The sequence below is a fragment of the Globicephala melas genome, chromosome 9, assembly GCF_963455315.2.
Source record: "Globicephala melas chromosome 9, mGloMel1.2, whole genome shotgun sequence".
Taxonomy (NCBI): domain Eukaryota; kingdom Metazoa; phylum Chordata; class Mammalia; order Artiodactyla; family Delphinidae; genus Globicephala; species Globicephala melas.
In genome coordinates, this window is record NC_083322.1 from 5,084,426 (window position 1) to 5,099,052 (window position 14,627).

The following is a 14,627-nucleotide window of genomic DNA, read 5'->3' on the forward strand; positions in this document are numbered from 1 at the left end:
CGTGAGCCACAACTAGTGAGCCCTTGCACCACAACTACTGAAGCCTGCACGCCTAGAGCCCGTGCTCCACAACAAGAGAAGCCACTGCAATGAGAAGCCCGCGCACCACAACAAAGAGTAGCCCCTACTCGCCACAGCTAGAGAAAGCCCGCGTGCAGCAACAAAGACCCAACGAAGCCCCCCCCCAAAAAAAAATCCTGAAAGATGGGTAGGTGGAAGGTGGCAGAGGTGGAAAGGGAGCTTGATGTGCTCAGGGAGCTGAGCGTAGCTTGCATAGTGGGAGTGAGATGAAGCTGGAGAGTTCACAGGACACTGCTATAATGGGCCTTACAATTTGGATTTCATTTTGAGGCCACTAGGAAGACATTAAAGGATTTTTAAGCAGAAAATTGATACTTTTCCATTGATAAATTGATATTTATAGAAACATCATTTAGGCTGCAATTTAAAGAACTGATTGGAGAGGAGGGTAAGCATGGAGGCAAGGCAGAACAGGCGGGGAGGGAATGCAGTAAGTCAAGATTGGACTCAGGTGGTAGTTGAGGGAAATAGAATGTCCTTGGGAGATACTGAGGAGTCCTGATTGAACGAGAAAAGAAATTAGGAATTGTCAAGGCTGTCTCCTAGGAAGCTGCCTCCTGCATGGTACGTTTCCATGTCTTTTAATGATGATAGGTAAACCCTGGGAAAGGGAGAAGGTTCATCTTAAATTAGTAGTTCAATTTTGTATATAAAGTTTTCAGTAACTGGGTAATATCTAATTACAGATTAGTTGGAGCTCAAGAGAGTTGTAGGCTAGAGAGACAGCCTTGGGGTCCTGGACCTGAAGACATAATTAAAAGCAAGGGAATGATAGGTTAAGTGCAGATTGATTTATAATTGTCTTTGGGAGCATTCTCTGTGTGTTTCCCCTTCTCTTATTCTTATGTTTCATTTCCTGAGAACATTGCACTAATTAGCATGAGTTCTGTATCCCTTAGGGGGCCTTTTCTGTCTCTATACTTTCCCTGTCAACCGGGATGCATGATTAGAATGGCTCCGCAGCCACTTTGCTTTGTATTTCCTGTTACATAGGAATTGTGTATTTGATAACTTTTTCAGTTTTATCTGTACGTTTACTTTTTTCCAGAAGGAGAACTTATGGATTGTGATGGAAAATCGGAATCTAGTCCTGAACGGGAAGCTGTGGATGATGAAACTAAGGGAGTAGAAGGAACAGAGGGTGTCAAAAAGAGAAAAAGGAAACCATACAGACCAGGTATAGTGCCTGAGCTAGACATCTTAATATAATCAAAACTTAGTTAATTTAAGAAAAATATGATATTGAGGGCTTCAAATATAATGAAATAAACAGGATGAAATATAACTTCTTAAGAACTCTCTAAGCTGAAACTTAGAGAGTTTTTTAGGCTGCGCCGTGCGGCCTGCGGATCTCAGTTCCCCAACCAGGGATCAAACCTGGGCCCTGCTGCATTGGGAGCGCAGGGTCTTAACCACTGGACTGCTCGGGAAGTCCCCAGAACTTGTAGGCTTTTTTAGGCAGTTATTAATGTCTGTTTACCAGTGAATGAGGTAGTTTATTGAATCAGTTCAATCTTTATTCTTCTGATTGCTTATATTTTATTGGTAAGAGTGATCGAAATACCTTCTGATGTGTAAGGGAAAACTCTGTGTTTGTTTTCTGCTAGACCTTAAAAGGTAACCTTCCTTACAGATGAGCCACATTTATAACAAGGGCCTAGATTAGCTTCGTCCAAATCACTGTATGAAAATGATTTCATTTCTTCGTAATTATGAGGCTTATAAGTGCACCTACATTTTTAGACACTGCCAAATTCCTTCCAGGAACTTATAGTTAAATGTTAGGGTTTTTTTGTTTTTTCTTTTTCTGCCTTACATGGAAGTTATCCATGTAAGGGACCCATTTGAGGGGCCCATTAGATCACAAAGTATATTGCTAGACAACTATCATATGACAGAAGCTGTTAGTGTTACTATGTGTCAGGCACTGTTCTCAGCACTTACATCTATTTATTTAGTGTTTATCGTATGTGTATAGGAGATACTATACATTATCCCTTTTTTTACCAGTGAGGTAACTGAAGCAATGAAAAGTTAAATAACCTGCCCAAAGTCTAGTAGTAACCAGAATTACACAGTTTGACTCGTCTAAGAACTTTAGGAATAACTAGACACATTACCCCAGAAGTCATGTTGATTTTTGCTTGGATCATCTAGTTTAGTTTGTATCTTGTATCTGTTCTCCCTCAGCTAACATACAAATAATTTGAATGATGATCTATGAGCTACTAACATTAAGGAAACAAGCATAATTTACTATAATGTTTACCCTGACATCGTTTAGGAGAAGAAATACATGCAGTCTTCTGTACTTTAATGAATTTGTATTCCTATTTGGTTATTAATGAGGTAACAATAACTTTGATCTCTTTTATTTGCTTATTTCCAAACTCTTGTATTTTGCATTAAAATGAGATTATTGATTTAAGTTAACCCATATTGAATTTGGGAAAAGCCTCACTGTTTAAGACTAAGCAATTGCACCCTACTTACTGTGGAATTACAGGGAGAAATTAGTAGTTATTTACAAGATTACCTAATTTCTGTTTTGGATAGGTATTGGTGGATTTATGGTACGACAAAGAAGTCGAACTGGGCAAGGAAAAACCAAAAGATCTGTGATCAGAAAAGATTCCTCAGGCTCCATTTCTGAGCAGTTACCTAGCAGAGATGATGGTATGGTACTGATTTTGTTTGATTTAACCCTCTTATCTTGATATCCCCATTGAAAAGAACTATCCTAAATAATGTTACAACGACAACCTTATTGCTTCTTAGTGATGAAAGGATTTGAGTGCCTGTAAAGTTCATATCTGCAATATAGAAATTAGGTTTGATAAGAAAATTATTTAAATCCAATCAATTATATTGCTTTGAGATTACTTTAAGAAGGGACTGAGAATATGCGGGACTGAATAGGGATTGAATCACATAGTTATGTCTGGTACTTTCTGGCCATCTCACAAAAGGCCTTTCTTTGCCTGCATTAGCTACTTGGCATAAAATTGGAAACTTTTTAGACTATATAGTTGAAAGTGACAGCGTATCCCGATAATTTATAACAAAGGTGTATGGTGTTTTAGAAATATATCTTCCAATTATTAGTCTGTCATTGTTACTTAGAGTTTCAAAGAAAGCTAAATCATTGCTTAAGTCATAGCTGAAGAATTGATCCTAATGAAGACTTTGCAATCAGTATGGTCATGATCTGTACACTTTCTGTATTTTAAATATTTTATATAGAATCTGAAGAAAAAAGATGTTTTTGTCATATTCTTTGAATAGAGTTCTTTTATTACTATGTGATAGGGTTTTGGCCTGTGAATGAATTTCAGAAAAATGGCTGCACATTTTTAAAAGGAAGCACCATAATAGTTTTAAAGAAGTTTCTAATTACATGGCTGTAATAAGCCCCAGTTAAGAAATGTGATATGTTCAATGAAACAGTTTTTTTGTTTTCATCTTCGTCTCTATTTTGTCTTCTATATAATTTTATTTTTATCATTTAGTTCAGTATTTTTCGTTTGTGTCATCCAATGTCATCCACTGAGTTTTTAATTTATTATGCATTTTTCCTTTTCTAAACTACTTTTTTTGATATTTTAACACTTTGTAGCTTCTTTTTACAGCTTATTCCTCCCAGTTTTAGTTGATTTAGAATATAACATTTCTAAAACCTTTGCATATCTGATTCTGCTCTGTATCTCCTGGCCCTGTCTCCTAGTGCCTCATTTCGTTGTGTTTATGGTGTGAGATAGATACATATACATTAAACAGCAACAAAATTTTTTTTAAACTGTGAGCTCATATTCTTTAGAACATTCTCTGAACTTCTTGAAGACTGAAGTGAAGGTTGGTTACTTCAGAGAACATTTGTTGCCAGGAACATGAGGTGCTATTCCCCTAGGACTCCTTTAAGCTAAATTCTTAGCTTGAAGTTTTTTGGTCCACCTATGTTATATAAATTCAGATTTCTTACATATCAGGGCTGTACTGAGTTTATGAACTCTCCGGGAAGATTTTCATTTTTTTGCCTTTCTACCCAGCACCTTATTCAGTGACGAGATGACAAGCAGTTTTCTTTGCTGTCAGGTTGGCGGGGGGCGGGTGGTGGTGGTGGTGAGTGATGTGTGGAGGACCAGGGGAACGGGAGGGTGTGTTTCTTGTTAAACCAGCCCTGGTGTGGAGTCCTTCAGGGTCCCCCCTTTATACAGACAGCTTCTGGTTAATCTCTACACCTTGGGAAGAAGCTATAGGCTTTGTCTTCTATTCCCCATTCCTCATAAGGCTCTGAAAACTGGAGTTCAAGGTCACTAGATTTTAGCAAAATTTCAGAGAGCTTTATTTAGTTCTTTGCTTATTTCTGTGATTCCTATTTTACCTTAATTTTTGGTCTTGGAGAATTCTTTATTTTCTGTTTCGATTACTGCTGTATTTTTTTTTTTTTTTTTGCGGTACGCGGGCCCCTCACTGCTGTGGCCTCTCCCGTTGCGGAGCGCAGGCTCAGCGGCCATGGCTCACGGGCCCAGCTGCTCCGCGGCATGTGGGATCTTCCCGGACCGGGGCATGAACCCGTGTCCCCTGCATTAGCAGGCGGACTCTCAACCACTGCGCCACCAGGGAAGCACTACTGCTGTATTTTTTAAAAAATGTTCAGAAAATGTTTATCCACTATGTTTAGTTGTTTTCAGTCCACCTATGTAGTCTGGCAACAAAAGTGCCCACACTGATTTTCAGAAGGCATGTGCCTTTTGCCTAAAGTATGTGAGGGTATCATTTGATTGCTTGCTTACCTGCTTTAAGTGGTGTACTTGTTTTATTGCTAAGTTCATAGTCCAACATTTTGGATTTTCGCATTTCTTTGATTTTAAATTTGAGCATTCATAGCATATTTATTATCATATTCATAGATAGTCATATATTATCACAATATGTATGTACTCCAGATACCTAATTTGCAGTAAATCCCTGAACTTGAATTGCTGGATTGAAGGACACACATTTTTTAAAAGACTTTTGTTAGATAGTCCCAATAAACTCTAGCAAAAGGTTGTACCCACTAAATTCCCTTTAGTAGTGTTCGAGTAGCCATTTATCCATACTCATTAGCATTGAGTATGTATTTTCCTTCTTTTAATCTTTAACAAAATGTCAACATTAAAAAAACCAAGTTTCTACTTTGTGAAGAAGAAAATACTCATTAAGAAACAATGGGAAGCATGCTGATAATAAGTAGACATGAAATGAATTTTTTATGATACTTAAAAATTAATAAACTTACTTTGAGGCCTTTTTATGAAAAAGGTAATTTGTCAAGTCATTATGCTGTGTACCTTAAACTTAGTTGTATGTCAGTTATATCTCAATAAAACTGAAAGAAAAAGGAAAAAGCTTGTTTATGTGGAACTGTATGTTGGTAAGTTATAAAATTACTTTTGGTGGGCTTATCTGAAAATTTTAAATACCACATATTTATAAATGTGACTATTGTTTCAGGCTGGAGTGAGCAGTTACCAGATACTCTAGTTGATGAATCTGTTTCTGTTACTGAAAACACTGAAAAAATAAAGAAGAGATACCGAAAAAGGAAAAATAAGCTTGAAGAAATTTTCCCTGCCTACTTACAAGTAATATTTTGCTTTATATTATTTATTTGTTAATGAAAGAAACGTAAAGTGATGTATCGAGTTTTGAAAAAGAGTTTTGTTGTTTTTGTACATGTTTTAATCAGTCATCATAAATGCCATTTTTTATCTTCCAGAGCCTCTTAAACATTACATTTATCTTCTTTGTGCTTTGATACTTTTTACAAAGTTCTTTTTTTAATCCCAGTTTTTCATTTATAAATTTCATAAGAAACACAAGAACTCTTTGGCTGGGAAAAGCTCATTCTTCCAAACCAGTTATACCTGTGTGCTCTGCAAACGCAAGTCTGGTGGACAGCTTCCTTTGCTAGTACGGGTTACAGTAATTATGTTCACTGAATGATGATGGGTTTTTAGCTGCCAGAATTGCAGCTTTCATAATATTTACCACTTTTAGAGGCCTAGTGAACCAAAGGTTTAGGCTGAACTGTTTTTGTTTTCTAAAATATACATCAGGAAAATATCCCTCAATATGAAGAAATTGTTTGATAGATGTAAATAGAAATCCTTCTAGTTCATCTTGTAAACATTAAGTCTCAGAAGAGTTCAAGGCCATGTGGTACATTGGAAAGAACCCTACATCAGAAATAGGACTGAGCTGTAAAGGCTGGCTCAGCCATAGCTCATTCTAGATTCTTGAGCATGTAATTCATCCTTCCTTGGCCTCTCTTCCTTCATGTGTAGAAATTGAATTGGATCAGACTGTCATTGAGTGTCCATCTGATCTGTCCCTCCCACGCAGCTATGGCGAACATAGATAGCTCTTCATTGCTTGAGTTGTAATGTTTTTTTTTAACCTTAATTTTCCAATTAGCTATTACTAATTTAATTGGTTTTAAAGGCATTTCCTTTCAATTAACATACAGCTTCCTCAATTTTTTTAGTAATTAGAAGTGTAAAATTCAAATATTCATTTGACTAAAATGTCTTCTATATTTATCAAATAAGACTTCAAAGCATAAGTACCTTAAGTATATAATAATATTTATGAGTGAATTTTTGTTAGACAACTAACATCATAAGGGCAGTGTCCATTTTAAAGAGTGCAGTCTTTAAAGTCAGAGCCCTGGGTTTGAATGCCACTATTGCTACCAGTTAGCTATGTGATTTTGTTTTATTTAACAACTCTGTGCCCCAGTTTTCTCATCTATAAAATTGTGGTAATACCTACTGTACAGAAATGTTGAGAGATGAAATAAGAATTGTGGATGTAAAGTGCTTAACTCTGCACCTTACATTTTATCTATCTTTAATAAATGTTTTATTTTCCCCTTATTCCCTTCACATACCTATTCATTCTAGCTTTGTACCTTTAAAAAATATGTAACAGTAATTTTATTGTTCAGGAAATAGAACCATTTATTGTTTAGATTATATTTAATTGCACCCTTTGTGTTGTCTCCTGTGCCCTTCACCTCCCATCTTAATAGTCCTTCCTGGGAGTATTGAGTAGATGGCATGCCCCCCTCCTCCTGTTGACCCTTCTGTAAAGTGTAATGTACATTTAGGAAGCTTTCTTTAGCTTTTTAATGGAAGTATTGATATGAAAACTGACCATTTCATACTTTTGCAAAAGAGCCTTTAAAAATAGTGGATCTGATTTCCTGATTACTGCTGTGATCTAAATCTGTTGATCGGGATTGTTTCTTTTGGTGTACAGGTGTAATTCCCCTGTTGTCCATCAGTAATATATAGCTTTTTTGATGTGCAGGAACCTTTTGTGATAGTACTATTTCTTGGACATCTTGTGATAGCAATTGTATTTTTTTTCGCCATTGTTCAGGGGTGGGGTGGGGCATACATAATATATAGTGATGAAAACCCGCCAGGAATTCAGTAACAGTGTTTTTCTAGCTTTTCTTTATTAATCACAACAGTGTCAAGATAAACTATAAATAATTGTATAATCCACCCAGTAGAAATAGTTACCTGGCCTATTAAGAGCTGGTGGTACCACATGGCCATAGGAACCCCTGTAGTAGATCTGAAGTCCCCAGGTTCTGGTCATCACCGAACACTATTAAGTCACAAACCAGGTGGAGCCACTCCCTTACGTTAACTGCAGGAAACAAAAAGCCGCCAAAGTAGTAAGAACGTAACAGTTTTTGATAAATACCACTAAATTCATCATGGGTCATATTAGGAAAAAATTCTTGCTAATGGTGGTCTCAGATTTCTCAGATTTATACTGAAGGCATTAAATAAATGATCTATAAAGTTCTAAGATGCTTTCCTAATGATAAAAGCATTGCCAGTATAAGAAACAAATCATCTCCTGCCCAGTGCTCTATATTTGTGGGTTTTCAAATTTCTTTTTCATAGTGAAATAACTTCTTCATTTAAAAAAAGTGAAAATTTCAAATCAAATATTCATCGCCTCTACCAGACTTCACATACCTCCTCCCCTGTCCCTTTTCAAAAGTTAACAGCTTGGTGTTTATCCTTTCAGAACTTTTAAAATAATTTATTTTTGTATAGTCTTGGTTTGTATTTTATGTTTTGCTGGACATATCACTCAACTTGCTTTCTTTTAATACTGTATCTTAGAGCTTCTTTTTTTTTGACTGCATAATTCTACATCCTTTTTAAAAATTGATGTATTTTATAGTATGGATATCTATAATTTATTTAGTCATATGCTTTTTGACAGACATTGAGTCTGTTTTCTCTTTTTGGTATTACTAAAAAATGCTGCAGTGAACCTTTTTTGTGTATGTGTCTTTGGCAAGAGTGTATTAAATGTTGGTAGTTACTGCAAAATTGCCCTCCACCAAGAATCCCCTTTCCAGGCAGACCACATTGTAGACAATAGAGTTTTGGGGTTGAAGTAAGTGAAGGGGGTCCCCAGTGCTTCCTTTTGTTCTCTTTATTGATGCTTGAGAAGTTTGGGGGAGATCTAGAGCTGTAAGGAGCCCAGCTTGAAAGAGTGGTCTCTACAGTAGAGCAAGTATATTGAAATGGAGAAAAGTTAATATGAGTAAACGGATAAAAAGCCATAGCCTTTAATAGCCATACATTTTGTACACATAGTTTGTTTAAAATGACTATGAAAACCTTCTTTCAGATTTATAGCATGTGAAGTCTTTAATATGGTTGTGTGCATTAGTATGAGAATACTAAATCTATCTGAAGTATATAAATATTAAAGCTGTAGATCAAACCCTTGTGCTATCCTCTGTAGATAATCTATAAATATTAATAATATTCATGAAGTTTTAGTTTTTCTTATAATATGAATTAAGGTGCCACACTGTTACAAATTTATCCATTTTTAAATTTAATTGTAATCTAATCTGGGAGTATCGAATTATTATACTGCAGTTGGTAGAAACATATGTGACAGAATTGTGTGGTTTTATTTGCATAATTTTATTTGATTCTTGTAAAAAAAAAAACCCAAAAAACCTTATTTTTAAAATTCCGGTCAATTCTTTATATAAAAGAATTGACAGGCTATCTCTATAATTATTTATATATTTCTATATTCAATTTTTATATTGTTAAATACTAAGCTTTTCTGTTATTTCTGCCTTCTTATCAAAATGATGACAGAATTATCTGTTCTCAGTTTAGAATTTTATAACTAAGTCAATTGTTCTCATATGTGCTTATCTTTATCTAGGAAGCTTTCTTTGGAAAAGATCTTCTAGATACAACTAGACAAAACAGACTAAGTTTAGATAATCTATCAGAAGATACAGCTCAGCTTTCTTACAAAACAAACATGAACACAAATTTCTTGGATCCTTCCTTAGATCCACTACTTAGTTCATCCTCAACTCCAGCAAAACCTGGAACTCACGGTATGTGGAATCAGTGACAAACTTTTCTTTATCGCATTACATTCATCTTCCTTTTAATCAAACCTTTGAAATGCTTTAGTTTGGCCTCATACGCATTTTAAAAATTAACTTTATTGAAGTACCAGGTCTATAAGATTTATCAAATAAGTTTATCTGTGTAACAACCACTAAATCAACTCCTGTGAGTGGCGAAGGAAAATGTTTGGTTTACAGTTTGCTGAGGGTAATGTAAGGGAGTGTAATTAGGCCATAGTTGGTGAGTTATAAATATAATAGTCTTCAACTTAGGTAGATTTTTGTTAATTACATAGCCCCAAGAAATTCAGAAGAGGAAAAGAGTGCTGTAGCTGGGAACTGGCTGTTCCACTGTGATAACAAAGTGAAATATATTTCAGATCAGTTTCTCACTACTGAGGGTTTGGGCCAGATAAACCTTTGTTGGAGGAGGGAGGCTGTCCTGATATTTAGCAGCATCTCTGTCCTTATGATGTCATAATGATCAAAAATGTCTCCAGATATTGCCAAATGTCTCTGCAAAACTGTCCCCTATTGAGACCCACTGCCCTAGCTATAGTGAATATGGGGACTACCTAGAATCAGAGAAAGGTATGAGAGCTTAATGTTTATTAATATTAACGTCAGCAAGGCTCTCAGAGGTTTAACTAGTTAGGTATCACAAAGTTTTTCCTCCACTTCTGTATTTTTTATCTCGCTTTCAATTAGAAATTTAATGTTCTTCTGACAGGCTTCCTTTTGCCATTGAATTACATTTATTACTCCTTTAATCTTATAAACTCAGTTTGGAAAACAATCTTAAGGCAGCAACCTTCCACTGAAAGATGACTTTTGATATATTAAGTAGTTACAGCTTCATTAACTTACCACTATCCTGGATGGAAATACAGGCTTTTATTTTTTATTTTAACTTCTTGAAATAATTAGAAGCAATCTTATCCCCTTGTTATTTGAATGCACCCAGCATGGGAGTAAAGGCCATGCTCTTTGTTTAATGTTAGCAGATCATTTTACTTTAGTTGTTGTTTTGAGTACTTACCTGCTCTGATCCCATGTTAATATGTTGTTAAAATAATGCATAGTGAAAGACTTGTCGGCCCTTCAAAGGATGTCTTACTCTGAAGGATTATCTTATAAAAGTCTTGACTAGCCATTTAAAGACTTACATAGAAGGAAATTGCCCTTGAGTTTTCATAAGGAAAAGAACTGAGGTTGGAAGGAGACATATTGTGACTGGAAAGACATTGCTGTACACTATTTTTATTCCTGTTTCCTTTATTTGAAGTTGTTTTTTCCACAGAACTCCTGAAGAGAGAATACTTTAATGATAAAGCCAAAATGTAGAGGACTAGAGTAATACACATTTCAAAACCTAGGTTAAATATAATGTCCTGTGCAGTCGAACCACTCTCTTGCCACTATGATGGAAATTCAAAAGTAATGGCTTCCTTTTTAAAAATACTTTATTCAATGTAGTCCATTACATCAGTTTTAATAATTTGTTGATAAGATACAAAATTTCTTCAGGTAGAGGAGAACTTTTAAAACATGGTCCTTTAAAAAACGCTGGTTGTAATTTGTTTAGTAGAATTCCATTGGTTTAAAACAAACAAGCCCGCAAACCTTAACCCTGGAACAATTATCCCCCAATTTTTTTTCTTTCAAGTGTACTGTTTTCTAGAGAATACATTATTGAAATAATTTGATTTCTTAAAAACTTTACAAATATTTGGGCATACAGAATTTACTTTAGCTCAATTTAAAAAATTATATTTTTATGTATGTCTGAATTCTATTTGAGAAGTATACGTTTAATGGGACAAGACTATTTTCATAGAAATATTTGATCTAGAATCTGGAGTATTTTATGTCCTCCCCTCCTCTCCTTTTTTTTTATAAATTTTTAATTGAAGTATAGTTGATTGACAATGCTGTGCCAATGTCTGCCTTACAGCAGAGTGACTCAGCTATGCACATATATATTTTTAAAATATTCTTTTCCATTGTGGTTTATCATAGGATATTGAATATAGTTCTCTGTGCTATACAGTAGGACCTTGTTGTTTATCCATTCTAAATATGAATCCTTCTTTTTCTTAAGTAAAAGTATAGTCCAAATGGATAAAAATATTCAGATATCCCTTAACTTAAATGACTAATAAAGTTTCTAAAGGTAGCCTAAATATTTTCCTGCTTGATTAGGCCAGAAACCCTGGTAGTTCTCCTTGACTCTTCATTATCTCATATTCCACATCTGATATCTCCGCAAGTTTGCCTCTGCCTTCAAATGATATCCCAAAGCCGACCACTCCTAACCTCACCCTCCCACCACAGTCTTGTGGGCTGGTACCACCTCTCACTTAGACCCGTCCAAGGCCTGCTGACTGATCCATCTCCCCTCTTGCCAACATGCCTTACCCCCCTCCTCCACCCCCGTCGGTTCTGCGCCTGGCAACCAGCGTTTCCCTGTAAGATGTCAGTCACACCCTCCTCTGGCAGTCGTCCAGCAACTTCCCATTATACAGTTGACCCCTGAACAACAGGGGTTTGAACTGCGAGGGTCCACTTATATGAGGATTTTTTCCACTGATACGTACAGGAGTCCTACCATCCCTGGCTGCCTGAATCTGCAGAGGTGGAAATGAGGATATAGGGAGGGCCGACCACAAGTCATATTCGGATTTTTGACTGTGTGGAGGGTCGGTGCCCCTCACCCCCATGTTGTTCAAGGGTCAGCTGTACTTTATACTTCAGAATAAAGCTCAGTCTTCGCCTTGACTTGTAAAACCATCCATAATCTTGCTTAACTGCCTTTTCAATCTCTTACCACTCTTTCCCTTTCTTACCGCAAGCACTGGCCCCTTGTCTTGACAAAACTCTTCCTGCTCTGGTCTTTGCATCTGCTTTTCCCTTTGCCTGAGGTACTCTCTCCATTTTAGGGCATATGCTCCCGTAGCTTGTTTATTAGATTTGTGCTTGGTAACCACCTTTAAAAGGCCTTCCCTGACCACTTTATCTAATATCTAACAGTATTTCCACATCTTATTCTGGATCCTTCTTTCCTTATTGCTTATCTTTATAGCACTTACACTGCTGTCATTTATTTACTGTCAGACTCCCTCTGCGAAAGTAAGCTCTGGAGGCCATGCACTTTGTTTTAGTCACTTCTGTATTCCCAGTGGCTGGACCAGTGCCTGTTAACATAATCCATAGCCATAATTCTGTGGGTGCTCAAACACTTTCTTGAATAAATAAGTGAATTAATCAGTGTTAAGCGTAAAGCTGGAAGTAGGCATTTAACTAGATGGTATCTGGTTTATACTTTACAAGGAACTTCTAAACAGTAGGTTTGCCTTTAATATTTTATTTATCTTCTGGAGTGTTTTCCAGATGTCATTTTTAGTGATGCCACTTTCTTAATTTTTTGCTTTGTTTCACTTTTATTGCCTGTGGGTTTTATTTTAAATTTTATTTTATTGTTAATATACAGTAGTCACAAAAACAAAAGTCTTAATTTTTCATGTTTTGTTACTGAAAATGTTGGAGTGCCTTTTCTATGAAAAATTCCTTACTTTAGAAGTAATAAACTTTTTATGACTCTAGTACTTACCTCAGTATCTGCTGTATTCTAGATATTTAGTAAATGGTTGAATGAGTGAGTTTTAGAATTTAATGTCTAGGAAAATACTGACACTTTACAAACATACTTACTGCGCTTAGGCACTGCTGATGATCCCTTAGCCGATATTTCCGAAGTCTTAAACACAGATGATGACATTCTTGGAATAATTTCAGACGACCTTGCAAAATCAGTTGATCATTCAGGTATATATGAGTACTGTTTGCCCAGTGTCTATTTTATGATGTGAGTGAGAGGTATGTGTGTGAAACAAGCTTAGTCTTTTCTCTGAAACTGAAAAAAAAATTTTTTTCTTTCTTTTCCTTCCTTCCTTCCTTCCTTCCTTCCTTCCTTCCTTCCTTCCTTCCTTCCTTCCTTCCTTCCTTCCTCCCTCCCTCCCTCCCCTCCCCTCCCCTCCCCTCCCCTCCCCTCCCCTCCCCTCCCCTCCCCTCGCCTCCCCTCCCCTCCCCTTCCTTTGTCAAAGAACTCATCATTTTATTTGATCTGCCTTGGCTTTCCTGCTTTAAGAGGGGAAATAGCAAGTTAGTTAATTTCTGTTGCCTGTCTAATTGCATCAGATTTAAGGCCTGTTGCCTTAGAGTCCTGCTGTACCTGTTTCTTCTTTTGTTTGCACCGTCCCCCAGCTCCCGTGGTAATCATCCATTTTATTTGGTTTGGGTCTTGTAGGTCTTGATTTATGCACTTTCCAGGTTGAGAGCTCATCTTGTCCATTTGGTAAGAAACTGAGCAATGGATGACGGCTGACTAGAAGTAGTCTTTTTTTTTTTAAATAGTGATTTCAGCTGAAACAACCTGTAGGTGCATGTGTATTTGTTATAGTGCTAATTTGTCACTAATCCAACTTTGCTTTTCCCTTTGTGCGTGCAGCTAAAGCATGGTACAACTGTACTGTGTTTTGGATGACTTTCTCTGTAGTGTTCTTTTTTTTTAAATGAATGGTTTTATTCATGTTAGTATGTAATTTATAATATTACCCAAATATTATAGAGTTAGTTCCTATAAGAGCAGATAAGTTCCAGATAAGAGCAGATGAAATTTTACTTTTTGATAGCAGTAATATTGAGAAGGAAGCATGATAAAGTAGATAAACCAGTTTTAAATATGACTATTGCTTAAAAACCAATTTATATGAGATAAAGCATGTAATAAACATAATCTGTATATTGTTTTTGACTACAGAATATTTCAAAAATATGATCTGTAGTTGAAATTATTCACAAAAGGATAATTTTTACAAGGCATTAAAAATTTTAGAGCTTGTCATTAATTTGTGTGAAACTTGTTTCACAAACTGCATATGATAAGTTGAACCATACATTTGAAACACTGTCTTCTAAGTTTAAGCAGTTAATTGTATATTAAACATTGTATATTGATTCTTCTTAGAGAGTCCTGTCTTAGTAATATGCTGCTTATTTTTTTGTGGAAGTTAGCACTTTAGAA

General features: G+C 35.9%; 1 protein-coding gene across 2 annotated transcripts in view; it reads left to right on the plus strand.

Annotated features, from left to right (window-relative positions):
- The window catches only part of KMT2C (lysine methyltransferase 2C), a 292,837-nt gene that overhangs the window by 218,262 nt on the left and 59,948 nt on the right, over positions 1-14,627 (plus strand). The window contains exons 24-29 of one of the 2 annotated variants that reach the window (XM_060305074.2): positions 1,130-1,258; positions 2,638-2,757; positions 5,578-5,708; positions 9,349-9,529; positions 13,265-13,369; positions 13,851-13,898. In XM_060305074.2, the coding sequence (XP_060161057.1) occupies positions 1,130-1,258; positions 2,638-2,757; positions 5,578-5,708; positions 9,349-9,529; positions 13,265-13,369; positions 13,851-13,898 (714 nt within the window). The remainder of the gene's footprint in view (positions 1-1,129; positions 1,259-2,637; positions 2,758-5,577; positions 5,709-9,348; positions 9,530-13,264; positions 13,370-13,850; positions 13,899-14,627) is intronic. The other variant, XM_060305075.1, reaches the window with a different exon arrangement.